The sequence below is a fragment of the Westerdykella ornata genome, assembly GCF_010094085.1.
Source record: "Westerdykella ornata strain CBS 379.55 unplaced genomic scaffold EI97scaffold_12, whole genome shotgun sequence".
Lineage (NCBI taxonomy): Eukaryota > Fungi > Ascomycota > Dothideomycetes > Pleosporales > Sporormiaceae > Westerdykella > Westerdykella ornata.
In genome coordinates this window covers 485067-512857 of record NW_022986862.1, presented here as the reverse complement: position 1 = coordinate 512857, position 27791 = coordinate 485067, and the positions used below count along the sequence as shown (strand labels likewise).

Below are 27791 nucleotides of genomic sequence, written 5' to 3'. Positions count from 1 at the left end.
GGAATCGTTATGCTCGTGAACAAGGCAGGTCAGCAACCCTTTTAGCCTCTATATCCCTCGTCCACCATCCCCAGCTCCAAGACATCTCAACCATGTCACCGCCGACCCGCCTGCACAACCAACAGACTAGCCCCCAACTTGGCCCCCCACACCCTCTCCGCCAGCACCCCGACCGTCCCCGCCGCGCCGCCCTCGCCCTCGCCAAAACCTTTGAAGCCGACATTCCTCCCCAGCACCACCAAATCCCCGCCATTCTTCGGATTCTGCCCTACCTCGATGCCCGCCCGCGCTATCACGTCCGTCGCCGGAGCTTCCGACGTCACCGTCTCGAAGACGACGCGCGACGCAAGTTCGGCAGGCAGCGAAGCCTTGAGCGAGGCGAAAAACGCAGCGTCCTGCTCCCTCCTCTGCTTCAGCGTCGTCGCCGTTCCCGCCGCATCCGTAGCCTTCGCCGGTGCCGACGAGCCCGCGGCTTCGGAAGCGGGAGCGGGAGACAAAGTTGACGCAATGTTGTTCGCGAAGAATGCATCGGGGACATCAAAATGCACAAGCGTTGCCGTCACCTCGGGACTCTCCGCCAACTGCAGCACCAGCCTCAGCGCCGCCCGATCGTCCTCGCCGCCAAAGAAAGCAAAGAAGACATGGTGACTCTTATCCGTGAGGGGCGCCGTGACGGGGGCGTCAGCATGGCTCGTCAGAGAGACGTTGCTGTACGTCCTGATCAGCCTTCCCCGCTCCTTCTTCTGCGCCTGCTTGTTCTTTGGCCCGCCGAAATTCTTGTTGATGAGGACGGCCGTGGTGACGGTGGCTCGATCGAGCGTCCCGTTGACGAAGGCGAGGTACGAAGATGCAGCTAGCTTATTCTTGGTGCCCTTGTCTTCGATAATGGCCTGCTCGGACATTCCGCCCGTTTCGCTCCAGGGGAGGAGGAGCAGATCCGAGTCCGAGGCGCGGGTGGTTAGGGTGTCAGCGAAGGACGACTCGGGGACGACGAGCGCCTCGCCGCTGACTGCGAGATTGTGCAGACGGCCAAAGGTGCGGAAGGTGTTGACGATGGGGTCGTGCGCGGTGTAGGATTCGGTTTCATAAACTTGCATGACGGAGGAGCCACGATCCGTGAGATTGAGCAGGCGGAGGCCGTGGGCCTCGACGGGCCGTTTGTGGGAGTCCGGGGCGTCTTCTGCGGTCCCCTGGTCGACGGTGCTTTCCAGTTGGAGAGCAGGATGGGTCTTTGCGATTTGCTTTTGGGCTGCGCCGCCGAAGAGCGACGCAAAGGCGAGGAGGTTGGGCATGCTGTCTAGGCGGAGGTAGACGGTGAAGCGCTTCACCTTGTCGGCCTCGAGCTTCTCATACTGGGCCGTGTCGGACACGCTGTCGGAGCCATCGAGGGGCTTGCCGTTCCAGTCAATCTCGCCCCGTCGGAACGCTTCCACCTTCTTCTGGTACCAGAGAGGGTAGAAGTAGATGGTAAGAGGCGACGTAGCAAACGTCGTCACGAGCGCCATGACGACAAAGATGGTAAACGTCCGCGTACTCAGAATCTTAGCCTGGAGACCGATGTTCTGGAAGTGTCAGTTGCTGTTAAAGGCAGCATCCCCAGCTATACTCACCAACACAATCAACTCCACCAAGCCCTTGCAACTCATCAACGACCCAATAGCGAAGCATTCCCTCCAAAGCATACCAGTAAACCTCGCCGCAGCGGCGGCCCCAATGAACTTTGCGCAAAACGCGACGGCGCACACGCCAATGACATAGGCCCAAACGATGCCGCTATCCAAAAGACCAATGTTGGTATTGAGACCCGAAAGGGTGAAATACAGAGGCAGGAACAAGGCGCCGACCAGATCTTCAATCTTCTCGGCGACCTTGATGTTGAAGCCATTCTCCTTGGGGCAGATCATGCCGGCCATGAAGGCGCCGAAGATGGCGTGGACGCCGATGATGCCGGTGAAGAAGGCACAGGCGAGACAGAGAAGAAGGGTAAATGCGATGATTCCCTGACTGGGGCCGTCCTGGATGGCACGCGTTCGCCGGAGGCACCAGACGAAGACTGGGCGCACGGCGTAGATGAGAAAGAAAGTGAAGCCTACGCAGGTCAATAGGACCCACAAAGCTGTCAGGCCGGATCCCGCATTGACGAGGGCAACACAGAGGGCGAGTAAGATCCATCCTGTTTGGAGTCAGTGACGAAGTAGCTCATGACAAGGAAGTTGGAACGCATACCGACGACATCGTTGCCGACGCCTGCTGAAAGCACAATCATGCCAACGGGCGTATCGAGCAGCTTCAACTCGGTGAGAATGCGGCACAGCACGGGGAATGCCTAGACTCTGTCAGTCCAACCCCTCCGATTGCGACAGGGAAGTCAACCTACGGTAATGGCCATGGCAACACCAATGAAGAGCATGTAGATGCCAAAACTGATCGGCTTGGTCCCCGGCTCATCCTTGAACTCGTTGTACAGGCCCACAGCAATGGCGATACCCATGCCAAAGGGGAGCGCCATACCCAAGATGCCCACATTCAGCGCGACCTTCCAGTTGTGCAAGGCAATGCGCAAGTCGACCTCGAGGCCGACGATGAACAGGAAGAGGGTGAGGCCAATGTTGGCGACGAGATTGAGGTTGTCCATGCCGACGGCGGGAAAGATTGCTTGCTGGAAGCCGGGGATGCGACCCATGACGGAGGGACCGAGGAGGATGCCGCCAATGACTTCGGCGATGACGCGAGGCTGACGGATCTTGTTTAGGGGCCATTGGAGGAGGCGGCAGAAGATGATGATGATGCCGGCCTGGGAGGTGTTGTTAGCTGAGGCGCCTTCACAGTGAAAGGGTACGTACCTGAACGATGAAGAGGATGAGTGGATTCTTGGGATCGTAATGCACGGGATTGACACCCTCAAGGACGCCGCCCTGTGGAGGGACTATGTTACCTGAAGTCGTGGGAGTGGCAGAGGCAGCAGCTTTGGTGATGACCTCTGTGACGGTCCGCACTGCTTCCCCGGACGACGCCATAGATTCGAGCTTGTCAGTGAGGATGGAGGAGGTCAGGAGTGGGCTGGAGGAGAGCCCGGACGGGCCAGGAGACTCTCTCTCGCAGGAGAAGAGGTCAGAGACTGGGCCTCAAAAGTAGGCAAGGCAAGAGTCGAGGTACTGTGGTAAGTAGGATGTAGGTAGCTGGTAGCTGGGGAAGAGATGGTGTTGTATCAAAGGCACATGATAAAGAGGGCCACATGCAGGTGCAGGGCGTCGGGGCCGCGACCTGGACACCGCTCTTTGGCTCCCGCAGCAGTGCGAGGTTTCGAATGCCCGCACGGAGGTGGTCCAGATGCCCCAGGCGCAGCAGTAGCCCGTAGGCAGGCCGGGGCGTTTGGCCAGGTGCTGTTGGGGGGTGTGGAGGAGGTTGGACGGTTGGAGCGTCTATTCACGGGCCAAGAGGCAGAGCAGGTGGCGTCATGGCCAGGTAGTTCGGAGGCTTGCAACGGGCTGGCTTAAGCTTGTTGGCCTTTATCGATAATCGCCTTGTCGCAGCAGAAGATTCGGACATTGGACAGCAGCCTTCTTCTCAAATCAATATGAAGAATCGTCGACCCCCAAATGCGCTGCTGAACAAGAAGAAAGGGTGATGCGTGGACGTGGAGCGGGTGGGAGCAGTGCCCGAGCTCCAGCTCCTCTTTGTTTCCCCGGTTTCCTGTTTCGGGTGCCCCGCCAAGCCTCATCCGCTCACCCTGTCAGCCGCCATGGCTGGGCAACTCCCCACTCCTCCAACTGGCTCCCATCTCGATTCCCCAACCTCATCACCTGGACCGATCCTTCGAGACGAGCTGCGACAGTTCGACGCCTTTCTGCGTACCGCGCCTCGTCACGTCATCCATCAGATGCCAAAAGTTGGCTTGCGCGGTTCGGAAAGGGCCATGTGTTTCGTTTTGCTGATACAGTAGCCCAGTACTCGGCCATACTAATAATAATCAGGTAGATATGTGGCACCCACCGAACGCCTTAACGAACTCTATCGCATAAAAGCTGCTCCGTTTCCGAGATCAGACACGCTCATTTATCTGGACTTTGACATACAGGAGTTGTGCTTATATTCCTACTAGTCGAGTTCTCTTCGTTGAGGAAAATAACCTCAACCCGAAGCCATGTTTACCGTGTTACACAGCATACACAGCATACACAGCATACACAGCATACACAGCATACACAGCATACACAGCATACACAGCATACACAGCATACACAGCATACACAGCATACGCATCTAAGTACTAGCAGCATAAGAAACCCGACATCTTTTAAAAAGGGCATATATTGTGTAGCTGGCAGTGAGGAACGCAGCCACGCTATCCTATCAACACATTCCACCTCCGTGCTCCAGAAGTATGACTGAGCAACAGTATCAGTTCGTACGAGGCCAAGCACCGAGTACACCGTTTTCTCCACAGTGCAGGTAGCTCTGCCACAGCTGCCACAGGTAGGCAACCTCGTACAGCTTGCTTGTAATCAGGCCACATATGGATGGCTATTCCTCGCTTAAGCATCCTACTTTTGCTCGTACGGCTGAACCCAGCTTTCGTCAACTAGGCTAGCCCGGCACCCGAATAGGACAACCTCCCCATGCGTGCAGCCTGGCCGAGTTGACGAGGCTGAGAAAATATGACGGATATGTCTCTCTTTTCTTTCTTTCTCTCTTTTCCCTCTTCCTGCATAGTCTTCATGTCACTTATCTCCTTCCGTTGAATCAACAATGCAAACGTCGAACCCACTCCCTCCCAGCGATGTCGCCTTCTCCTACTCCGAAGAATGTCCCTGGGTCCCCGCCGACTCGCCAGAGAACATCCGCATCCGCCTGATAGAACTGGACCCCTCTCCCCAGGCCTTCGCCCGCAGTGACTGCAAATACAAGCATCTCCTCTGGAACAAGGAATCGCCCACCAATCCGAAGCCGGATCCGCTCACCTGTCGCATCTCCTGGCATCCACTGAGCACAGTCAAGCCCTTCAAAGCTCTGTCCTATACCTGGGGGGAAAGCATCTTTACCAAGCCGATCATGGTAAACGGGAAGAAGCTCCTCATCACCCCGACATTGGAGACTGCGCTCCTCCATCTCCGCCATTCATCCGAGAAGATGACGCTGTGGATCGACCAGATTTGCATCGACCAGAGAAACGACTCGGAGAAGACGGAGCAAGTCAAGGAAATGGGGCGGATCTATCGCGCTGCCGACGAAGTTCTGGTGTGGCTCGGGCCTGCAGCCGACAATTCTGACGCCTTCATGGACGTTTGGAGAAGAGTAGGCAAGCGGGCCGAAGACTGGGGAATGATGGGCTACTACACGCGAGAGAATTTTCCCACTCTCCAGCGAATCATGGGCCAAGCCGATCCAGAAGACGTGAAAACGAGGGAGTTCCTCGAAATACTGAGGGAATGCACGCCTCTGTTTACACTGCCAGTCCTGGAAGGAATGGCGGCCTGGTACGCCCGGCCTTGGTTTACAAGGGTATGGGTGCTTCAGGAATTCGGTCTGGCGGCGGCTCCAACATTCATTTGCGGCGACAGAAGAGTGACAGGTGATCAAGCCCTCCTTGCCGCACAGATCGTGGGGCAATGCATAGCCCACTGTCTAGAACATTTTCCGAACTGGCCCGAGGACAGGGACAGGGTGATAGCCTTGGTACAATCCCACGATCCGGTTCAGCCTTTCTTTGCAGCGCGTCAACGGAGAATGGGTCGGGATATTGGCACAGGCACTGGAGATTCGCTATATCAACTCCTTCAAAAGCTGTTTGTCGACAACAGGATGTTCGCCACGGTTTCCTGCGACACCATCTACGGGGTCCTTGGGATTGCCAACGACGCCGAGGACCTCAAGAGGATGGGAATTGAGGCAGACTATTCTCTCAAAGATCGACCGGATCTCGTATTCATGCGGACCACGAGAGCCATTCTGCAGAAAGGCGATGTCGATGTCCTTGCATTGTCTCAATATCCCAAACGGCTCAGGGACGCTCTGCCATCCTGGGTGCCCGATTGGACCTCGTCCATCCAGCGGTCCTTCGCATGGCAGGCAACGTCTGATCTCTTTCGGTTCTACTCCGCTTGCAAAGGCAAGCCACTGGAGCTGACGGAGACAAACCATGAAAAGGTGCTTGGCTTGAAGGGGTTTCGTGTAGACGTCGTCGAGGATGTTGCCGGAATATGGAACATCGCAGGAGAAGCTGCAGGGCTCCACGAGAAGCGACTCACATACTTGGCGCAAATTAGGCTTCTCTGTCGATTGTCACACATGAAGGATAAGCCGATCTATCCCTCGCTCTCCAGAAGACTAGAGGCAATATGGCGAATTCCCATAGGTGACATCGAGGAGGACAATATTGAAGGGTCGAGGCGAGCAACGCAGGCTTTGGGAGCCCATTACGAGACCTGCCTGAGGAACTTGGAACACTTCGAGCAATGGAAAGCCTACACGCAAACGGAATTCCAACTCAAACACAAAGTGTTTGAACAGTCCGAATTACGGCACACGAGCGGCATGTACCGCCTGTGCATGGATAGGATGACGAACAAGCGGCCTTTTATAACCAAGGACGGGTATGTGGGTTTGGGTCCGCGCTGTATGACCCCCGGCGATGTGGTGGTGGTATTCTGCGGTGCAACAATTCCCTATGTGATACGCCCGATGGAGGAGGGTTCGTTCAGGTTCATAGGTGAATGCTATTGCGACGGCATCATGGACGGGGAAATCGTTGATCAAAGGTCGAAGGAGGACAAGGAGGACTTCCTCCTGGTGTAGGCGTGCGCAGTGTCTCTCTTCTACGGCGTACTCAAAGTTGCGCTCGTAGAATGATCATTCGAATGAAAGGGTTGGGGTGCTCGTGGTACGACAGGTAGTTCACCACAGATTCGGCGTGTTTGTTTCCATCGTGCAAAGGAGAGACTCGGGGATCGGAGACGCGATGGCTGCAGAAGTTCGAATCTGAATAATCGCTTCGTGGTTCGTCGTGCGTGCTCTGGTGTTTCTTACCTGTCCCGTCGACGCTGCTGCCTGCTGGTGTCAATTCTAAAGTCATTTCAATAATGTTAGCCATTTTCAGGACACGAGTGTGCTCGGCGGAGTGGTAGCGGTAGACTCCAAAGTTGATAGAGGCAACTTGATGGTCATTGTGGGAACTGGGGAAGGCCGATCAAATTACCGCCTTTGGGGTCTAAAATTCCCGTTTCAACAATCGCGTCCCTTTTTTGCACTCCGCGTACGTAGGGCCGGCTGCAAGGAAGCGCAATGCCGAGATGAAGAAGCTTGTAAATCTCAAGTGAATAACGGTCGTTCGGATATTAGTATTTCCGACGCCAAGCCCCTAAGTCGCTCTGAGTACACTCCGAGCAGACAAACGATCTCCCACGCCCTGATGGACCAGAGCTATATATCTTCAGTTCATCAAACAAACAGCAATATCGCGTTTTCTAGTCCGCAACGCTTCATTTCCATCCAGGTTGCCTTTGAACGATGATGCTGTCCACGAGTGGGATCCTGATTACAACCTGCTCGGCAGTGTGCATGAAGCCGAGGCACGTCCCCATCAGGAAAGGCGCGACGACATTCACCCAGCGGTTCCAAGATTGTCAGCTCTCCGTGCTCGCACCCAATTGCAGCTTGTCCAAATGCCTCACGCGACCCCACGCCGTTCCCCACATCCATTTGCGGCTCCCAGTCCGTCCACGAGCGTCATAGGCGTGCCGAATCCCCAGCTGCAACGGCCCGGGGCCTTGGCACCTTCCAGGCGCGCATGTGAAAGACCCAGAGTCGGCCGCGGCATGTGCGCCCATGGCTTTATTACTGCTCCTTGAAGAACTCCCTCTTTACTTCGCTTTCCTCCGTCTTCTTCATCATCAGCACACCTACCAACATGTCTAAGCGAATCTCTGCCGCCGACGTGGCCTCCCACAACAAGGCCGACAACCTCTGGATCATTGTCGACCAGGATGTCTACGACCTGACCAAGTTCCAGGACGAGCATCCTGGAGGAAAGAAGAGTGCGTTTCTGAGGCGCCTGTGTGTGGAGATTGCGAAACTGACCGCTCCATAGTCCTCCAGCGCGTCGCTGGCAAGGACGCCTCGAAGCAGTTCTGGAAGTACCACAACGAGGGCATCCTCAAGAAGTACCAGAAGCAGCTCCAAGTGGGCTCTCTAGACTCCAAGGCTGCACCCGCCGCGCCCGCGCCGAAGAAGGAAGTCGTCAAGCCATCGCCCAAACCTACCGCTGTTGCGAAGCCAACTGAGAAGCCAAAGGAGGAGGCTGAGGCATTGGAGCCTTATGGCGACCTCATTCCCTATGCGGACCCGTCTTGGTACCAATCTGTAAGTGCGCCATCTGCGACTTACGTCTTTCAAAAAACTAACACTGTGCAGTACCATTCACCTTACTTCAACGAGACTCATGCTGCCCTCCGTGCCGAAGTGCGACAATGGGTCGAGGAGGAAATCATGCCCAACGTTACCGAGTGGGACGAGGCGAAGAAGGTGCCAGACTCAATCTACAAGCAGATGGGAGAGCGCGGATATCTTGCCGGTCTTTTGGGCGTGCACTACCCCAAGCACTTGACGGATAAGCGTGTGGCGAGTGTCCCGCCTGAGAAGTGGGATCTGTTCCACGAGATGCTCCTTACCGACGAGCTCTCCCGCGCAGGCAGCGGAGGTCTCGTCTGGAACCTGATTGGTGGTTTCGGCATTGGTGCGCCGCCGCTGGTCAAGTTCGGCAAGAAGGAGCTTGTGAAGCGTATCATGCCAGATATTCTGAATGGCAACAAGCGCATCTGTCTTGCTATCACCGAGCCTGGTAAGCTGACTGGCTCATCAAGTGGCTCACATAGCTAATCATTGCAGATGCGGGTAGCGATGTGGCCAACCTGACCTGCGAGGCCAAACTCTCCGAGGACGGCAAACACTACATTGTCAACGGCGAGAAGAAGTGGATCACCAATGGTGTATGGGCCGACTACTTCACCACGGCTGTCCGCACTGGTGGTCCGGGCATGAATGGCGTTTCTCTCCTCCTCATCGAGCGCAGTGCTGGCGGTGTCTCCACCCGCAAGATGGACTGCCAGGGTGTATGGAGCAGCGGCACCACGTACATCACCTTCGAAGACGTCAAGGTCCCCGTCGAGAACCTGATCGGCAAGGAGAACCAGGGCTTCAAGGTCATCATGACCAACTTCAACCACGAGCGTATCGGTATCATCATCCAGTGTCTCCGCTTCTCCCGCGTCTGCTACGAGGAGTCGATGAAGTATGCGCACAAGCGCAAGACGTTTGGCAAGCGCCTCATTGACCACCCGGTCATTCGTCTCAAGCTTGCGCATATGGCGCGCCAGATTGAGGCGTCCTACAACTGGCTCGAGAACCTCATCTACCAGTGCGAGAGGATGAGCGAGTTCGAGGCCATGATGAAGCTCGGCGGTGCGATTGCCAGTCTGAAGGCCCAGTCCACCGTCACCTTTGAGTTCTGTGCCCGCGAGGCCAGTCAGATCTTCGGCGGCCTTTCGTACAGCAGGGGCGGACAGGGTGCCAAGGTGGAACGTTTGTACCGAGACGTGAGAGCCTACGCTATCCCCGGTGGTAGCGAGGAGATCATGCTGGATCTCTCTATCCGGCAAGCGCTGAGGGTGCACAAGGTGCTGGGCATGAAATTGTAGATTATGGTGGGCCTTGTACAAAAGCTGGGTTGGTGTCTGGTTTTTGCATAGATTCGGCGAGCGGTTTGCGTTGAGGAATACATCTTTCCACTTATCCCTTTCGTCTTTTGAGACTAGCGAAGAAATGACAAACGAAATGTGTCCCCTGGTGGACTACATGACCTCTAAAAGACGAAACGGCCCCTAACCATCTTTTCTAATCGCCTATTGTATTCTAATCGCCTAATTGGTTAGTTTGCTCTTACGTCTGTAACTCTCAAGGCACGTGGCTAATGGAAAATGGGCTCTTGTGGGCTCGCAACTTGAAATCCAGGAAATGGAGGATTGCTTTGCAGTTTTTCCTCTCGGATATGCGCCTGTAGTACTTTGTTAGACAATATCGGAAAATATCGACACCGTCTGGTCTATGCTATGGAGGCAGTGTACATAGCCCCACGCGTCAACTAAACCCCTTATCGATAAACCAACCCTACCGACCTTAATCTAATCCCTGCAAGTCCTCCAGAGATGTACTCGCCCAAGTCGAAAAAATATATCCCCCAGTCATCGACCGTGACACGGGCTCCATCGACGCGTCTCTCCTCTCCTTTCTCGCGTCAGACACCTTCTCTTCCCTTTTCCTAGTAGCAATTGACCAATGCAGCACTATCTATAACTCTTGTTAACCGCGCCCCCATTTCCTCATTGCTCCGTCACGATGTCCACGACCGAAACATTACCAAAGCGCGGCCGCGGCCGGCCTAGAAAAGTTGTCGAAGAGACCGTAGAGACTGTAGAGGCCGTAGAAGAGGTCCCGAAGACGAGTACGCGGAAGGCGTCTACGAAGACTGCGGCGGTGAAGAAGGCAGAGAAGGTGGTGAAGGGCGCGGAGGGGGAGGCGGTGGTGAAGAAGGGGAAGAGTGCGGGTTTGGCGGCGAAGGCGAAGGCGAAGACGAGTGTGACGACGACGAAGAATGCGAAGGCGAAAGGGGCGGCGGCGGAGGTAATGGAGAGCGAGATATTAAGGGAGGTTGTGGCGAGGGGGAGGTTGAAGGGTGGGGGTGGGGAGGAGGGTGCGAGTGAAGCCGCGACAACGAAGACGGAATCCACGGTCGAACCTGAACCCGCGACGAAGTCGGAAACGCCAACAGAGGCGCCGACATCGACAATGGCACAACCCAACACCTCGACCTCGAAATCACCCACCGAAACAGAACCCTCGCAACCCCTCCCATCACCCGCGTCGCAACAACAACAACCATCTCAACCCACCACCATCCCCCTCCCACAGAAACCCCTCACACCCGCCTCACCAGTCATCCACACCCCATCGCCACCGCAACCCCCTCCCGCCCCCTCCTCACCCCCCAAACCACCCAAACCCATCTACCGCGCCCCCCTCCCCCGTCGTCCTCTTCCCCTCAACCCGCCCCCTCCGACCGCATCTCCCTCACCCTCCGCCTCCCCATACAAAATCGCCTTCCCCGAAGCGCCCCCTCCTCCCCCGGGGGTCCGCAAAGTCGTAAAACCCCGCCCCATAACCGAGTACGACGGCACGCTGCCCGACAAGTACCGGCCCGCGGCGCGCAGGGTGACGGCCTTGATTGTGGGGATTCCGGTGGTGTTGGTTTTGGGTTGGGAGCTTTGGAGGAGGTGTATGTGTGCCTTTTCTTATTTTCTATGTGGGGGAGAGGGTTCCGATGCTCAGGCGAACATGTGCTAATGTTGTGTATAGGGGACGGAATACCGGTGCGCAAGACGTATGATGTTAAGGAGGCGCATACTTTGGCGGGGACGCAGCAACAGCAGCAGCAGCAGCAGCGGAGTCCTCCGGAATCAGCGCCCGCTGCCGAGAAGTCGATATGAAAACGCAAGAGAGACGATTATACATACTGGATACAGCCAGGAGGATGCATACCGATGCATATTGTATGTTGTAAATACCCGTCTACGCTCCGTAACGTTATTGTGTATAAAATGGATACTGGGATTCGGCGAACGAGGATAAGTGTGGTGTTGGCGTCGAGGAGTGGTCGTCGGCGTTGGACGTTTTAGCGGAGTGTGGAGTGTATATCGATTAGTCGTCATATATGGGAACCTGGGAAGCGATGCGAATCAACACAGTGCATAGGAACTCCGAAAGCTGTGTTTGAAGTGGTGGGATAGTCCCACGTGCCTGGAAACGGAATAGATCATGCCCGAGAACGGAATACCATGCCCATGAGCCCAGATATCGGATTAGGTCGCAGGATGGCAGTTGGTGCATTGCTTTCTTCTGCAAACTACAATTGTTAAAGAAGAGAGCGAGGACTTTGCATGAGGTCAGATTAGCTTTGCCTTGGCTCTATCGTATCAACTTTTAGACGTTCTGCAGCGTAGCTAAGCAAGATTTAGCAGAAACCTTCTACCAATCTAGAAGTTGTCGGCTTGGGAAAGTCTGCATGTATAGGAAGCCGAGAGAGTGCAACTACTCTAACGCATATATGCGCAAGATTAAGATGACATTTGGATTTCTACGATAAAGAGACATTTCAAGGTGCATTTTCTTCGCTACATACGAGTTGATTTCATATACTATAATGTCAATAATTTCCATAGGTTTCTCGAAATCTGTAAGTAATTCTAAGAACGCATTTATAGTATAGCTAAGTCCTAGGCACTGCGCTTCTCTTTCTTCCTTAAAGTCTTAGTATCTATTAAGTTTACCTTTACCCTAAGGATGCTTGATACTACGTCCTTCTAGTTAAATGTTGTTAAGACCTCTATCCTAAGGCTGAAACTAGTAGAATTTTCCTTTCTATATTATTTCTCTTCTTATCTGTTTCGCCTTCTCTTTTACGTTATATTGTACAAGTAAGGGGGAAATGTGATTAGAATAATGAGCTGTTCTGCGTGTTAAATACCACTGAGTCGGAGTGCTACGTGGATGTGGTGAGGAACCGGAAGCTTGGTAGAAGGCAATAAGAGCGGCTTAGATGAGTATGGGCATAGATTGCAGCGTTACATTACTATACTACTCACCAAATATTCATATTAGAGACGCGCAATTCTAGCTTTGCTACAGATCCTTTACCAATTCCATGAGTCAGGGCAGATAGACTAGGAAGTGCTGAAGTCTCGTGCAGGTAGAACGAAAGACTCGGCTTGACCTGGACCAGACAGGTGCAGAAAAGGAACAGTTGTGTTCAGCGTCAGGAATATGCAGGATATCTTTCTTTTCATTATAGCAACTTGTAGGTAGAGATGCTACAATGAAGTTATAAAACTACCTAGTCTCTAGCACCCTGAGAACAGTAATAAAACTATGACATGGCGACTTGACAATGGTCATTAGTGTAAAATTCCAGAAATTGGGACAACGCTTGTGTCACTCTCAAGGCATCCTACGTATGCTCCCTCGTACTAACAAACGCCACCAAAACCGCACAAAAAGTCACCATATACGCAGCGACGCCAAAAGCACCCTGCACATCCATCTTAAACCTCGACCACAAAATCCCAAACACCAGACTGCCTAGGAGAAACACAACGAAGCAAACCAACGTAATCTTATCCCTATCCCACCCCTCCTGGTAATAAATACCCCATCCCTCTGCCGGCTCTCCCACTTTTCCCAATAGCCGACCGCACTTGCGCTTGGGCAGTTGATCTAGAATCCACGTGTCGTGCTCATTGACGCATTCGGGTGAAGCGAATAGATGGGCTAGATACTCGGGGAGAACTGGAGGGGAGGTGCGAGGGGGGATGGGTCTGCAGCGATATTCCGCTTGAGGTGCGGGCTCGACGATGGATTCGGGCGGGAGGCATTCGCATGCGAAGTCGCGGCAGCACATGTTGTGAGGGCGGATTTCTACACTGCCGCCCATTGGGAGACGGAACTGCTCGAGTTAGTGGATGGCGCTTTTCAGATCAAAACGAAGAGGATTTCCACCTTGACGAAGAGGATGCCTTGGATACCCCTCAGTGACAGAACGGCTTTTATCTTTCCTCTGTGTGCCACATATTGTTGCCTGAGAAAGCGGAACAACTGGCGATCGGTTGTCACGGATTCGATTCTATCCTGGAGTAGGTTCCTCCCTCTTCGGCCTCGGTGCATGCAGGCCATCATGTACAGAATTTGCTTGTTCATCATGGAACACTGCGGCGCCTGAGTTGCTACCGACGAGCATGCATTGCTGCTCGGCAGCGTTTGACGTGACGACTGCTGCATACTTCCAACGAACTTTCCGATACCTCTCTGTACCCAAGAAAAAGGTCGATGGTATATATATTTCTGTCCGGAGTTGCCGGTCGAAAAGTCATCAGTGTCAAATTGTGCGCCGGAGGAAAGTTGCATCTGTCTTCTTAGGTATTCAAGACCTCCGCGTTCTAGCTCTGTTACATCACCGAAGAGTTTCTCTCCGCATCTCTAAGTGACGGTTAGCCCTGCGGTTGATACTGCAGTTTTAGACGGCTACGCTTACACAGGTCCATCGTAAGCGGCTCTGCCCTAGTCTTTGGGGTTGTGGTGGCTCGAGCTGGCCCGTGGCAATGTACAGTTCCCGCAATAAGTCCTTAGCTGTTGCAGACCAGCGCTCCATATATTGGTTTCTAAACAAAGCGCGAATGGAAGGTGGAACGACTTTTTTGTCGACTTCTTGCTCGCGCGGGTGCGGCTCAGTGGCCGTCTTTTGGCCTTCGCATGACACTTCTCTGCAGTTTTGGTCGGCCGCCGTACCTGGACGAACAAAGTTTGCAATCTGACAACGGAGTGTGTGGAAAGCCCGACTTGTCGTGAGGAAGTCCCGGAATAATACAAGATCATCGAAAGCGTCTTCATTGACGGGCTGCCTCCCTCGTTCTTCATCTTCATCTTCATCATCGTCGTCGGAGCTCTCAACGGCAACTACTGTCGGTGACACGTTCGGAAGACGGTCTGCTCTATTGAACTTCTCCACAATCGATTGTGCAAGATATCTCGCTTTTGTGGAGACCAATTTGGAAGCGAGGTGTTCCAACATGTCGCCTGCTTCTTCTTCCAACGATTTGGCATAGCATTTGAACAGGCGCCGTAGGTTTCTCTGTAATCGTTCTGCGCCGATGCTTGGATTATCCAGTGCGCTGCGGTACAATGGCACGAGCATTGGATCGGTGTGGAAAATCACTACGAGTTCGCGAGTAGCCGTCGCGATCTGCGTGGTGGAATAGCCGCTCGCTTTAGACAGGGCGGTGGCGGACGTCTCTAGAGATTGAATGGAAAATATGGAGTCGGCGTAGGATGAAAATATTGAGTCGGCTTCGTCGTCCGAGTGTGTTAGAGTTCGTTCTGGGTAACTGGGTCCAACTTGGACTGCATCATCATTATCCTTCGCGTGTATTAGTCCCAGACCACGAAGAGGAGTCTGACGCCCTGAATCAAATTCAGGGGTTTCATTCCTCTCTTGATGCTCCGGAAGAAACGTCTCCTTTTCATGGAGTAGTGCACCATGGACTTCTTGATGAACAACCTGTGTGGCGAGTTCGGCTAAGGAGGGACTGGAACTGGCGAATATCCCAGTGACCTGGCGTGCTATTGATTCAAATACACTACGTTGCTTGGTGGCCTCAATCGGTTCACCAGAAACTGGGTTCGAATGATTTTGCGAGTTTTTCGCCTCTACACTATCCAGCCCGTCTCTTATTTGAGGGTCGATGGGCCCACGGTGACTCTGTGATCCCTTGTTGGTCATGGAATCTTTCACATCATTATCAAGACGAGACCGAAGAATGTTGTTTTGACTGTCTTCTGACTGAGTTCTCCCGGATGAGTTGAGAAGTTGCCTAAAAGCTTGATTTTGAAGTTGCATCACAGCTTGATTTTGGGCTATGCCACTATTCGTCGCGAAAGCCGCTGCTGCGATTGCTTGCCAGCCGGAAAGAAGCGGTTGGAGGTATCCCTTCGACTGTTCACCTGGTACACTGCTGTCCACTTTAGTTGAAGAGTCCGTTGTGGTCTCCAACAGTGGGCTCTCCTCTTGAAATAAGCTAGCGACGCCTGAATTCTGCTCATTCATCTTAAATGCGTCTGGAGCATTGTTGAACTGACTGGAAGCAGGATAGCTCGGTTCATCTGCTTCTTCCGCGTCACTCCCGTAGGGAGAAATCCCGGGCGAGCTGGGGGCCTTGATTTCTCCTCTAATATGGTTTGGGCTTTGTCCCGAAGCCTGTGATTGAGCGATTCCCTGGTTGGCAGCGAAAGCGGAATCCGCAATCTTTTTCCATACAGCAGGTAAGGATATCCCGGCCGTCTTTCCAGTTGGCGTATCTTCTTCTACCAGCTCTGCAGTTGACTTCTCACTGTTCAATATGTGGTCCTTCTGTTCGTCATCACTGATAGCGTACTCTTTTTTCTGTCCGATTCTCCCTGGCACTCCTTGGCCAGCCTTGGAAACTTCGGAAAGCTTGCTCACTGATACGGGAGGCCATTTTGGCGCTGCACTAGATGTGATTGAGGCGGGGCTGGGCCTGTAGGACGCAAAATCTGCGCGTGGTGGCAGGAAGAAGCTATTCTGCGCTCTCGGTTCGGGTTTATGATCCGGTGAAGAAAGGGTCTTGCTGTCTGCTAGTCTACAAGTCTCCGAGCAATAGCCACCGAATGTGTGGCCTTCTGGGAGTTGCCGATCGCAATGGAAACAGTAATCTAGCAAGGAGAAGGGGTCGTACGATGGTGGACCCGGAGACTCTCTGTCGTTGCTCGTATACTCCGATACTTGTGCAGAAGGAGTTGAAGTTTGTCGTTTACGATCGTCTAACCAAGCGTGACGTGTGCTGTCCGCATCTTCTCCTGGCATCGTTTTGGCATTCTTATAAATGGCTGTCTGGGAATCTACATCTACACTTCGGTACCAGTCAGATATTGAATAACCGACGCGTAGTACCCTGTAGATGGTGCGGTACTTACTGGCGCTTCCCATGCCTAAGAAGCAATTCCATGTTTCGAAAGGATTTGCCGCATCCCGGGTATGTACACCACAGCGGCTTCTCCTTATGGGTTCGATAGTGTGCTCTGCATAGGCGAAGCCTGGTTAGTCTCCCATAAAACGTATGCCACGCCAGTGTAGATACCTTAGATTTTCGAATTCTTTATATGACTTCTTCGAATCAGCAGGCTGGTTCAATGACAATCGGATCATCCAGACAAGTCTTAGACATCAGGCATCAAATGCGAATAACATTCGAATAAGTCGAGGATTTCATGTCATAGTAAGCTATAAAATGGGTATTCAGGCTTACCTTTCCGCAGGAACAGATGTAAAACCCAGCATTCGGGTCCTTAACAACAACGACGCCATCAAGCGCCGCCGCGTGTATTGCTGGTGCATCGTTGGAATCCAGAGGATTTGTGGATGGAAGCAGACCACTCTTTTGCGTAGTGGCATTTCCTTCGACTATTTCTGCATTACCTGATAGATCGGTATGCGTTCGCTCCGGCGATAGGCCAAGCTTGGATCTACCAACGCCTTGTTTTACTGCTCTACGGGCAGTGCGTTTCGAGTCGTTACCTGCTTCTGGCCATTTTTCCTGCGCTTCTTCTGCAAATTGCGAGTGGACTGTGGCGGACACACCAACAGGTACGGGCATCCTTTCGCCCTCTCAAGGGTTAGGGGTTGGATTAGACTCCTTCCAGACGTCAGAATAACACACTCTCTGCTCAAGCTAGTCTCAATCACGAAAGACGAAATCTGAATACTCTGCTTAAATCGCGGACAGAGTTTGGAACAGCGGTTTCAACGGGACGTAAAGGTTGTGTTTTTCTGTTCTCCTAGGCAGAAAGAGGCGGTGCCGTCGAATAACCGCTCACTCCTTCCAGATTTCAGCTCAGCCGCACTCGCCAAGTCGAGTCCGATGCCCACTCACCGGATGCGCCACATTCGGCTGACTGAAACTGCCTCGCACAGCCCTTTGCTCTGCATTGCTACCTCGGAGAATAAAAGAGGTCAGCGTTTTTTTCCTTTTTCGCGCCTCTGGCGAAACGAGTGACTGAGCTGAGGAGACCAATACTTGATCATGGTGAGGATAGGACCTATATGCCATTTGTTTTGTGAATCGTCTGCGTGCCAGCTATCAAGAATGCCTTTTCTTTATTATCGAAATCTTATAACTGCCTAGAGTCCAATTGCAAAGGGAAGCTGCTCCCATCTCGTCACCTAGACAAATTGGTAAAGAAACCATGCGGTGCTTGGAGCACATAGGTGATTTGCCTGAGGAATCATAAATAACGAAGGTGTACAAAATGAGTTTCTCAACCGTAGAAGGAGAGCTCTCGACCTCCGTGCAAAAAGAGGGATTTCTCAAATCCAGCAATTGACCTCGAAGTGGGGAACTGAATACTGTAACAGGCGTCACGGCTGATCAGCGCGCACAGCTAAATCGAGAACTTGTTGCGAAAAATTAGCCTCCTCATATATTTGAACCTCAAATGCAGTCTTGTTGCCATTTTCCCTACCATCCATCCCATCATATCATCTCCTCGAAGGCGGGTTCACCAACTCCGGCAGCTCGGTCGCCTCCGTACCGGTAAAGAGCGGAGCTGCAGATGGAGCCCCTGGCGAAGCATTATGCTGGTGCCATGACTTTGCGCGAGAGTCTTCACTCCAGCCTTGCGAAGCCCGTTGGTCTGAGAGTGACGGGCTCGGTCCTGCTGCATCCTGATATGGTGAAAGTGAAGCCGTGTTGAGCTGCGGACTAGTGTAAGATCCTGGAATAGGTTGCTCAGGATATATTTCCGCTGTTTGCGGTGCCTGCGAATAGGACTGTTGTTTGTTTCGCTTCCGTATGCGCAGTAGCCAGAACGCCATGCCTGCCATCGCAAGGAGGGCTACTGCTCCAATTACGACGCCGGCAATCCAAGCCTTGTCTGAGTCCTCTTGGACATCTTCGGTGGACAAGCCAGCGCTAGAGGTTGGATTTCCGGCACCCGTTTGTGATGGTGGGCTTGATAGTGGTCCCGCTGGAGATGATTGGGATGCAGACCGTGTTGAAGTAGTGGAAAAGGAAGTAGGTGAAGTGAGCCCAGTTCTCGGCGGTTCTTGGAAGTAAAGTGCCTGATCTGCCACCCTGTTGCACCCTATCCATTGCAAGGGCGATGCATCAGGCGTGCTGCCCGTGTATACATAGTCGGTGTTGCACTTAGCGGTCGAAAATATATCCTCACTGCATCTATACCGTCACAATACAGTTCCTGTAGACTGCGGAGAACTTACCAGTTAAGTGTTGTGCTCGGAAATAAAGCAAGCGTGCCGTTGCTACAGCCGGTCGCTACGTTGCTTGCGAAACATGGCCCGGTCGACCTACTGTAACAGCAGCCAACATAGCTGCTTGTAGTTATGAAGATGCCCGAAATGTCACAGAAGTATATCGACGACAATTCAGTCCGTGATCCGTACGTGACCCAAAACCACCCTCTCGATTCCGGAAATAGGTCATCCTCGCCTTGTCGTCGGAGCACGGGAGGAGGCGTGATAGCTGGTTTAAAAGGGTTGCTCACTGCGCCGTGAAACAATGCGTAGAGGATAATGGAATATGTTAGAACAGACATTTCCCGCAGAGGAACAATTTTTGAAGAACGCAGTGCGAAGATGGATGGGAAACTGAGAGTACAACACCCAAAGATGCGTCGCCGGCTTCGCCGCACAATGACACTCGGCAACGGGTGTCCGGGGAGGACCCTTATCCACTTGGAAGCCCGCATGCATGACGGGATGGTGATATCCAAGATGGCACAGCAGTGTTGCATCTGCGTCTTCAATTGCCATGAGCACCAGCAGCAATACAGCAACGTGCTGTATCTTGGAGCACGGCAAGGCGCCGGACGCCTAGTACGAATGAGAAAGCAGTATTAAGCGCGCTATCCCCGGATGGCCTGTCCATTAGTTGACATAGTCAACCTGATAAGTCGCGGCCTGTCCTGGTCGCCAATGCTGCTCAAGTTACTCGAAGGCAACATCCTTGAGAGTCAACAGCGAATGCGGCGTGGAATGTCGGAGGCTGTGCCACATGTGTCTTTTCGGTGCGGCCTCAACAAGGCATCAGCTCAGTGATCAGGCAGGCGGCAGAGGGATGGAGCTTGAACTTGATGTGTTTTTAAACCCTGGGAACGGATCTTGGAGCGCCTGTGCCTTCTTTGCACTTACCACAATCCCCACGACCTCCAACGAGTACTTGTTACGCGGGCGTCAAAAATATCTTCACAAAGCGCTCGTCTATTTCGCCATTCAATCAAGCGCATAAGTCGTCCATGGCAGCCAAAGCACAAGCTGAAGCGTAAGAACAGAATCCTGTAGCTCGCATTACAGGCTCCATTTTCGCGGCTGTGTAGCTGGGTCAATATCCGACGACAGGCCGAGCTCCAGGATCATGAAGAGATGACCAACGGGCCAATTCGCATTCTTGCAATCGCTGGGTGAGCTGCTATCAACAAGGTTCGCCTTATCGTCATGGAACCTCTATGCTCGGAGCCAACGCGTGTACAATCTTCCAGCTCGCCGTTCATGTCGCAAGTCCCAGCATATGTCTCGAAGGCAGTGGCTGTGATGTTACCATATCATCCAACATGTCCCACCTCGGCGGCTAACAATATTACCGATGATAAATAGCGCGTTTGATGTGTTGTGATGAGATGCGGGTGGGAGGCACAGCAACTTTTGGAGGTTGAGGACTGAGGTGGTGGTGGTTTCTTGGCGCGCCACACCGCAATAGGTAGGATGCAGAGGTAGGGGGCAAGAAGAGGGGGATGGTTGGTAGTCGACCAGAGAAAGATTCCACAGTTTTAAAGACCGTGATCGGCTTCTCCAGAGTACGTTTTCGAAGCCGCTTAACATTTCGCGATCGTAATCACTCTACAAGTGCATCAATATTGCACTTCAAATACATAAAGCCTGAGGTGAATAAACCCCGCGTACCGCTGTACTCATCATACTTTTGAACCATAGCCATTACGAACCCATTCGCATCGGTCAGGTGTCCATCAAACTTGTATCCGCCCATTCAGCTCGTCGCCGAAACTAGACTCCACTCCGACAAGGAATCGGGTCTCTTCACATTCATTACCCAACCATGTAGTCATTCTTCATCCTTCCCCTGGGCTCCTCCCAAGACTCCTCCAAGCAAACCGCCAACTCCTTTCTGGACGCCTCCTAACGTGCTCGTGAGTCCGCCCACAGCATCGCCTTTTCCAAGTTTGGAGACACCTTCGCCCAGGCCTTCCGTTACGCCGCCTACGGCGTCTCCAGCGCCCTGTCATTTTGTTAGCAGACTTTTCGAACGTAAGTGCTATGAGCATTTACTCTGCCAACACCGCCAACTATATTTCCAGCGGGTCCGCCGACTGTTGACCCTACACCAGCAACACCTTCATCCACCGTTTTCCCAAGGGCTTTTCCAGTGCCAGAGACCGTATTTCCCACGCCACTAGCTGTATCCCTGTTAAATTTGTCCCAATTGCGCTCCGGATTTACTTACTCAAGCCCTTAGCCGTCCCCTTAACATCTCCCTTGCTCAAAGCATTCGTCGTCTTCGACGCCGTCCCCTGCACCCCTTTCGTCGCCGCCCCGGTCGTGTGATACAAATTATCCGTCGCGCCTGTCGCCGTCTTGCCGACATTGTCGGTGATATGCTTGGCCGGCTTGCCTACACCTGCTGGTGCTTTGTCGAGCCCCTTTCCGACCACGCCAGTCGCACCGTTGACAGTGGAATTTAGTGCCGTGGTACCTGAATCAGTGACTTTGTTGACCGTTCCGGTGGTGAGGCCAATTGTTTTGTTAGTTGCATCCGCGGCCGCTCCGGCGCCTTTGCTGAGGGTGCCGGGTTTCTTGGTAGTCTGTGCCGGTGTAGCTTTCTGTTGGGGTTGGTTTGGAGCGGCACTTGTTTGCTGGGGTGCGGCCGATTTGGTGGTTTCTGTTTCCTTTGGCCGACTAGCCAACTTGCGCGGAGCTTTCCTGACGGAAGGGGGTTTTATTTCTTCCTTCTCCACAGTTGGTTCTACATCGGAGGACATTGGCGAGTCATGTTTCTTTGGCTTCACGGTCTTGGGCTTCGGTGGCTGTGCTGGCGTTTTGGGTGCAGCAGAGGTGTCATCTTTCTTTACCGCTGTGTCTTTTTCTGTCGCCTTGGGAAGGGCTTTCTGCGTCCCTAGAGGCTTACGGGTTTCTGTTTTCGTTACTCCAGGCGCGCTCTTTACTGGCGTCGGGGTCTTCTTCGCAGTTGCATCCCCGGCTGGACTAGATGACGCTGCTGGAGCTTCACTGCCGCTGGTGCGGAGAGCCTTCTTAGTGCCGACCGGCGTCGGAGTGGCGGCCGGTTTCACGGGTGTTGCTCCTTTGGGAGCAGCCTTCGAGGCCTCTGTTGCGGTACTTTTCAGTTTTACCGGAGCCTTTTTGACGGGTGTAGCTGCCTGCTTGGTTTCTGTTGTGGTCTTCTTGGCTCCAGCAGGAGTACTCTTTTTGATAGACTCGTCTCTGGAGGGAACTCCCGTCGTAGGTTTTTTGACGTCGTCGGCGACCGTTTTAATGTTGCCTATGCTTTCTAAGTGCGAGTTAGAATGATCATGCTAGATTATGCAGCCATTACGCAATGGAGCTCACACTTACTCTGAAGGGCAGCATTCTGCTTCTTAATCTCCTCAAGTGCCGACATCTTGCCTCGCGCTCAGCCAACAATGTTCAGCTATAAGGTATGTGAACGTGCTTCAAGGACTGTTTGGTCTGTGATTGCACCTAACAATTATCGTACACCTGTGGTTTTATGTTCCGGCAGGTTTCAGTGGGAAAGTTGTCGGAATACCCCCAGTATTGATGCTGTGAGCACAAAGAAGTCCTCATACGTCACCCCAGTTTTAGATCCCACCACAAAACCAACCTATGAAGCTGGATTGCAACGGGTTTTCTACCACACCTCGTAGGAATTGTATGCTTATGGACAAATATAAAGTCTTACAACTTTATTACCTTTATCTTTGATTCTCTAATGGTTGGTATTCAAAAAGAACATTAAACCATTCATCACTGTGAATGCACGTGACTCTTGGCGTGATGTGCTGCAGGTGTTCCCAGTCTACTTACCGATGTACGCGCGTCGAGGGATAGTCGAGGCATGTTTGATAGTAAATCAGTTCTCCTGTGCAGGCCGTTCAATATTTGGAATTGTTTGGCTTGTCAGTATATTAACACGTCAAGAGTGCATCCATGTCGCTACCAGCAAGAGCATGACGACCCCCAGTAAACATCAACAGCAAAGTTAAAATCCACCATATCCATTGAAGACACAGAGACTTCCTTCGGAATCTCAATTTCCTCGTCGCACACATCCAATGACCCTCCCGATAGTACTGATATCGCGATATTCCCGTCAATGGCTTTCCCAGTACTCCTAAAACAGTTGAGAGCGCCCATTGTAGGGCGGATACGGCCTCTCACTGCTTGTGTCCATGACAAACCATCCGGACTACAGTATAACTGAATACGCCGCTCGGGATTTATAGGCAGTGTCAAAGTTGAACGTTTATCTCGGTCTTACCAAGCCTCGCTCCCGTATCTGCAGCTGACAACCTCATATACAGTATGCACCTTGGCAGTCTCTTCTTGCTATAGCAACGATATTCCACAGTATAAGCGGGGATTCTTACACTCACTCAGATATACTGCTTCGAGAGCTTTGCCAACAGCATTGCTCACGTGCGGCTCGTCTCCAGTTGATTGAGTCGGAAATGGAGTGACGTAGGTACCTGAGTCGATACTTTGAAGGCGCCGCAATGTGGCCTGTGTGTCCTGGGGAAGCTTCTTAGCGGCCGCCCAAGAGTGCGGGGGCGGGTCCCTTGGACCCACCCCTCGTTCATCTGACCACCACCACACCACCCCCTCCTTTCCCCTCGACTCCTCCTGAAAGACAACCCCTTTCTCTCTTCCAAACACCTTCACCTTACTTCATTTCAGATTCCAGACCTAAATCGTTCAAAATGAGTGCAATTGCTGATACCGAGGGGCCAATTGAGGTCGTCAAGGTGTTGTTTGTACTCTACAACAACTACAACACCTTGGACGTCGCCGGGCCGCTCGAGGTTCTCAGCCGAGCTCTCCATGATCCAAAGGACAAGAGTAAGTTGGTCTCTTCTGCACTTCGACCTCGTTTCGCGATTCTGTAGAGGCCTTATGCTAATATGAGCAGACTCCAAGGGCTTCGAATGCCAGTTCGTTGGCACTGCGGCGGCCATGAAATCCGTCCAGGGATTGACCATCAAGGCCGACATGGACTACGACGATGCCACGGACGAGCTTGAGGACTATGATGTTATCATTGTTCCTGGAGGCGACGGTGTCTTCGACGTCCTCAAAGACAAGACCGAGCCTCTCCACATCCTCTCCAAATACGTCGAGATGCAGGAGAGGAATCCTGCCAAGGAACGCACCATCCTAGCCATTGACACCGCCGCTCTCCTTCTCGCCCAGCAGGGTCTTCTTCAAGGCCTTGCAGCTACCACGCATCCCGATTACTATACCCGTCTCGAGACACTCTGTCAAGAGGCCTCTATCCGCGACACTTCCCTGCGTACCGATGTCATGGAGGAACGCTACGTGGTAAACAACGCCCGTTTCGACTTGGGTGAGAATCCCGACGAGAACCCCTACATCATCAAGAAGACCCGCGACGGCGAGCTCGTCCCCGCGGGTCCCAACACACAACATGCTCGGAGGAAGTCGATTGCTCGCAAAGGGAGCAACGCCTGGAAGGAGTCTCGCCGCCGAGAGTCCATCGCACGGCGTGCCGAGCTGCCTCTCGGCGGTATGCGGGTCATTACCACCGGAGGTGTCACGGCCGGCCTGGACGCCGCCCTCTATCTCGTTGGCTCCTTGGTTTCCCATGAGTCGGCTCTCGAGGTTGCTCGTGTCATGCAGTATACCTGGGTCAAGGGAGTTACTGTCGACGCCATTGATGTCTGAACGCTTCGTCGCCTGGACTCAGCCAAGGCGACATAGTATGGCGTCTTTTGCGAATTGGTAAACGCCTGCGACTGTCAGGTTGATTTGCTCTTAGAGCTTTCTGCTTGGATATGTAAAGTATGGGAAATGAACTTATGAACATTGAAATGTCTCAAACACTGAACTTTGTGCCTTGAAATACTCTAAACCGTGTTATTCTCGTCTGAACGTAACCATCTACTTGCCCCATCGCATTGGAGTGAACCCACGCTTTCTGCGTAATTCATACTCCTAGCCATATGTGACTAATGCCTGAACGGCCGCACAAGGGATACGATCTGAGAAGAGACGGTTGGAAACACACAAGGACTGCAGTCAACTTCAATGATAGCAGTCGCATATAAGTCCTGTGCAATGCCTATGGTCGGATTTCTGTCGTGTTTATTCACAGTTCCCATGACGGTGAAAGCCCCGGGATCATGCGGACCAGATTATTATCCAATATCTGCCATGCGCATCGTAACTGATATCAGCATTTTACGAGAATAAGGCCCTTATAGAAGAGGAATCGATGCCATTTCCACGTGGGTTATCGTATCAATCAGCCGCTGCAGTTGCGGTCCGCTCTGTTGGCGCACTGGACCGTTTCTTTCTCGACTTACGCGGTTATCTCTAATGTCCTTCCGTCAGTATAGTCGTTAGTCGTTCAAAAAATTACTCACGGATTTCTACTTTGCAAATAACAAGACAATCCCGCCCGCCGTATCCCGTATATGAACGAAGGCGATGGTCGCGTAAGCCGGGCACGAGGTTCAGCTCTGCTCAAAGCATTAACTTCGCTCGCCAGGATGCACATTCCCTCTCACATTCGCAGAATACGGCAAGTTTACTGGTAGTCTCCTCAGCTTTTTTATGCCCCCACACCGACCTCGCCGCGGACATACATCTCGCATGCCGAAAGCTCGACGACCAGTGCTCGTGTTAAGTATACCTCCTGGCATTAAACACGGCCGTCAGCCTGGATAGGACAGGTATCTCTTTTCTTTTAACTCTTTGTAGATGCCTTCCCTGTAATGACTTGTGTCTTTCGCAACCACCGTTTGACAAGATTATAATGGAAGGAGGGAGTACCGTTGGCGGCGACGTTGGCTGAACTTTGGCGAGTATAGTGAGAAGTACGGTGTTCGGTTTATTGGGGAGCTAGCGGCTTGGAAGCAGAGGGGCTGTTTTGCGAAGCCGAAAATCATGTGAGCATTTGCATTAGAGGGAAGCCGAACTGGGGATGTAGGGAAAGGATGGATACATAGAGGTGACTTCAACCTTCTTAGTTCAACCTACTTACTAAAATTCACAAACGTTGGGTCTTGCCTGATGTAAAACGTGCCGTATTTTTGGTTTTTGCTGTTTGTTGTGGTTACTGTGTTTGTGCTACAGGCTAAGTAGGTCTTCCGGTGGATCTAGGTCGAAAATGAAATTGGATTTGATTCTAATAGGATGTACTTATTTAGGTAAGTGTAGTATCAGCCCGTCGTGGTATGATATGGACCTCCTCTGTGGCTGTGTTGCTGGAAGGAGGAGGCGAAGAAGTGGACAGTGACTTGGGCGCTCGTATCCCATCAGGCTCTGGGAGCGTTGAGCGGTGTTATGTCATACACCTGTTGACCCATCCCCTCTCGGGAGCTTTGGAGACCGAGTTCGAGTTCGGACAGAGTGCATGACCTCGAGAATATTGCCAAGTCTCGTTCACTGCCTCAAGTAACACAGATCATCCTAACCGCTGTGTTGCCAAAGACGTCATGAACTGCCGGGCCGCATACATTCAGAGGGAGGGTAGCTATCCGGCGTCGTTGCCATGGCAGTCAGCGTTCTCGTGTATTGGGCCACACCATCTTCTTCTTGTGCTGCTCGGCATGAGCAGCCCGACGTCAACTAGACTTTCAAAGATACCAGTATAACCATCACAGAAAACTTGTAGATCACTTCAGCAGGCAGTGAAGAACCGCATCGTCCATCTATGTATTTGTGAGCTTTCCTGTCTGGAGCATCGCACGCTCTCTCAAACCCTCATCAATCAGATCTGGTTCGGCACACAAAACCACGTCGTTTTCTGAGCCGCAGCAATGCTACCCCGAGCCTTCCCACTTAACCCATATCCAGCATAGCGCTCGGCAATTAAATCTGACGGGCGTCCCCAAGGGGATCCAAGGTTCCCCCATGTGCACGTTTTTCATCTGTACGCCGGCTAATATGCCACCAAGCGTAGGGGTGCAGGGGTGACCAGCGAGTCCGAGAGGATCGTCAATATCAGCAGCGGGTGGTTTGTGAAACAGAAAATAAGAAGTGGTTGGTGGAATAATCTAATTGCTATGGGACGCATATATGTTGTAGTTCCTTTGGGGCGAGGGCGAATGAGAGGGCTGTGAGGTGAGTGTGCGAGATTGTTGTGTGGCGGGTGAAAGGACTCCTGGGTGTTGCTTGGAGACGGTCCTATCAAAGCGAATGCGAGGATTGGGGGAAGGCTCAATTGCTTAGGGTTTGGGTGTGTGAGGAAGTGTCGAGACTGCATCCAAGAAGAAAGGAGCGCGAGAAATGATGTCGACCTCCGATGTCCCCCCCTATCATCATCTTTACAATGGCGAGCAGTCATGGTTATACATCTTACGAGCAAAACAACCTTAGAGATACGCTAAGGCTCGCTAGTAGCGGGATGCATACACCCCCGCCTAAGTACTCGACTTCACCCAAACGATCATTATCCCACCTTCCCTAATCCGCCACCGCACCACACCCTATTCCGCGCGGACCTTGAGCCTCCTCCCTGCTGCAAAAGAAACAGAGGCCAATTTAAGTCGCATGGCAGCCACTTTAACGGATAATGGCCACGCGGTAGGTTAGCGTGCAGGCCAGCTGAGATCCACATGCAAGAGAATGCAACTAGAAGTTTCCGATCCTCGTGGCTCCTGCCTCTCCTGGTCGATTAACGGCTGCAGATCCTACGCTAGTTTGCTTCCTTCTCTTCCTTTTGAGGATTGGGATGGTTGACAGCTGTATCTTCTCCTTCTTCATTTGTCCTCCCACAATCCTCGCGATCCTGATACTGAAGAGCTGCATGTGTTGCTCCACGAAAACTTTCTGCTTATGACTGCTTCTACAAATAATCGGGACGTAATGTTCAGGCCTGGAGAGGGTA

At 52.7% G+C, this 27791-nt stretch overlaps 7 protein-coding genes across 7 annotated transcripts; 3 read left to right on the top strand and 4 right to left on the bottom strand.

Moving 5' to 3' along the window:
- Window positions 1–95: 95 nt before the first annotated feature.
- EI97DRAFT_442936 (uncharacterized protein) lies at window positions 96–3017 on the bottom strand (the record flags this gene model as incomplete). Its single annotated transcript, XM_033799785.1, has 5 exons — window positions 96–1562; window positions 1611–2173; window positions 2227–2326; window positions 2378–2794; window positions 2844–3017. 5 exons carry the CDS (start codon window positions 3015–3017, stop codon window positions 96–98), a joined length of 2721 nt encoding a protein of 906 aa, XP_033653504.1.
- A 22-nt stretch (window positions 3018–3039) lies between these two features.
- On the top strand, window positions 3040–6795 carry EI97DRAFT_458959 (HET-domain-containing protein; the record flags this gene model as incomplete). Its single annotated transcript, XM_033800954.1, has 2 exons — window positions 3040–3131; window positions 4779–6795. 2 exons carry the CDS (start codon window positions 3040–3042, stop codon window positions 6793–6795), a joined length of 2109 nt encoding a protein of 702 aa, XP_033653503.1.
- A 632-nt stretch (window positions 6796–7427) lies between these two features.
- On the top strand, window positions 7428–9975 carry EI97DRAFT_433895 (putative acyl-CoA dehydrogenase). Its single transcript, XM_033798482.1, has 4 exons — window positions 7428–8033; window positions 8087–8358; window positions 8410–8836; window positions 8884–9975. The coding sequence occupies exons 1-4, from the start codon at window positions 7907–7909 to the stop codon at window positions 9690–9692; spliced, it is 1635 nt and encodes a 544-aa protein (XP_033653502.1). The 5' UTR covers window positions 7428–7906; the 3' UTR covers window positions 9693–9975.
- A 2886-nt stretch (window positions 9976–12861) lies between these two features.
- On the bottom strand, window positions 12862–17084 carry EI97DRAFT_61766 (uncharacterized protein). Its single transcript, XM_033802964.1, has 5 exons — window positions 16755–17084; window positions 16591–16695; window positions 14135–16526; window positions 13603–14079; window positions 12862–13549 (listed from the first exon to the last, which is right to left on the bottom strand). The coding sequence occupies exons 1-5, from the start codon at window positions 16820–16822 to the stop codon at window positions 13055–13057; spliced, it is 3537 nt and encodes a 1178-aa protein (XP_033653501.1). The 5' UTR covers window positions 16823–17084; the 3' UTR covers window positions 12862–13054.
- A 1067-nt stretch (window positions 17085–18151) lies between these two features.
- Window positions 18152–19227, bottom strand: EI97DRAFT_442931 (uncharacterized protein; the record flags this gene model as incomplete). Its single annotated transcript, XM_033799784.1, has 2 exons — window positions 18152–18842; window positions 18893–19227. 2 exons carry the CDS (start codon window positions 19225–19227, stop codon window positions 18152–18154), a joined length of 1026 nt encoding a protein of 341 aa, XP_033653500.1.
- A 1271-nt stretch (window positions 19228–20498) lies between these two features.
- Window positions 20499–22644, bottom strand: EI97DRAFT_433889 (uncharacterized protein). The gene is made up of 4 exons (XM_033798481.1): window positions 22277–22644; window positions 21150–22211; window positions 20975–21102; window positions 20499–20924 (listed from the first exon to the last, which is right to left on the bottom strand). Exons 1-4 carry the CDS (start codon window positions 22320–22322, stop codon window positions 20751–20753), a joined length of 1410 nt encoding a protein of 469 aa, XP_033653499.1. The 5' UTR covers window positions 22323–22644; the 3' UTR covers window positions 20499–20750.
- Window positions 22645–23506: 862 nt separating this feature from the next.
- On the top strand, window positions 23507–24793 carry EI97DRAFT_467667 (class I glutamine amidotransferase-like protein). Its single transcript, XM_033801613.1, has 2 exons — window positions 23507–23779; window positions 23850–24793. The coding sequence occupies exons 1-2, from the start codon at window positions 23641–23643 to the stop codon at window positions 24620–24622; spliced, it is 912 nt and encodes a 303-aa protein (XP_033653498.1). The 5' UTR covers window positions 23507–23640; the 3' UTR covers window positions 24623–24793.
- The last annotated feature ends 2998 nt before the right edge of the window (window positions 24794–27791 follow it).

Bases quoted from the DNA above. Each gene is read 5' to 3' on its own strand.
- EI97DRAFT_467667 (XM_033801613.1), top strand. From the start codon at position 23,641: ATGAGTGCAATTGCTGATACCGAGGGGCCAATTGAGGTCGTCAAGGTG. The intron at 23,780-23,849 runs GTAAGTTGGTCT...TAATATGAGCAG, and splicing joins CCATGATCCAAAGGACAAGA to ACTCCAAGGGCTTCGAATGC.
- EI97DRAFT_61766 (XM_033802964.1), bottom strand. From the start codon at position 16,822: ATGATCCGATTGTCATTGAACCAGCCTGCTGATTCGAAGAAGTCATAT. The intron at 14,080-14,134 runs GTAAGCGTAGCC...ACCGTCACTTAG, and splicing joins GCCGCTTACGATGGACCTGT to AGATGCGGAGAGAAACTCTT. The intron at 13,550-13,602 runs GTGGAAATCCTC...TAACTCGAGCAG, and splicing joins AAGGCATCCTCTTCGTCAAG to TTCCGTCTCCCAATGGGCGG.
- EI97DRAFT_433895 (XM_033798482.1), top strand. From the start codon at position 7,907: ATGTCTAAGCGAATCTCTGCCGCCGACGTGGCCTCCCACAACAAGGCC. The intron at 8,359-8,409 runs GTAAGTGCGCCA...AACACTGTGCAG, and splicing joins ACCCGTCTTGGTACCAATCT to TACCATTCACCTTACTTCAA. The intron at 8,837-8,883 runs GTAAGCTGACTG...TAATCATTGCAG, and splicing joins TCTTGCTATCACCGAGCCTG to ATGCGGGTAGCGATGTGGCC.
- EI97DRAFT_433889 (XM_033798481.1), bottom strand. From the start codon at position 22,322: ATGTCGGCACTTGAGGAGATTAAGAAGCAGAATGCTGCCCTTCAGA. The intron at 21,103-21,149 runs GTAAGTAAATCC...ACAGGGATACAG, and splicing joins GGGGACGGCTAAGGGCTTGA to CTAGTGGCGTGGGAAATACG. The intron at 20,925-20,974 runs GTAAATGCTCAT...ACAAAATGACAG, and splicing joins TAGTTGGCGGTGTTGGCAGA to GGCGCTGGAGACGCCGTAGG.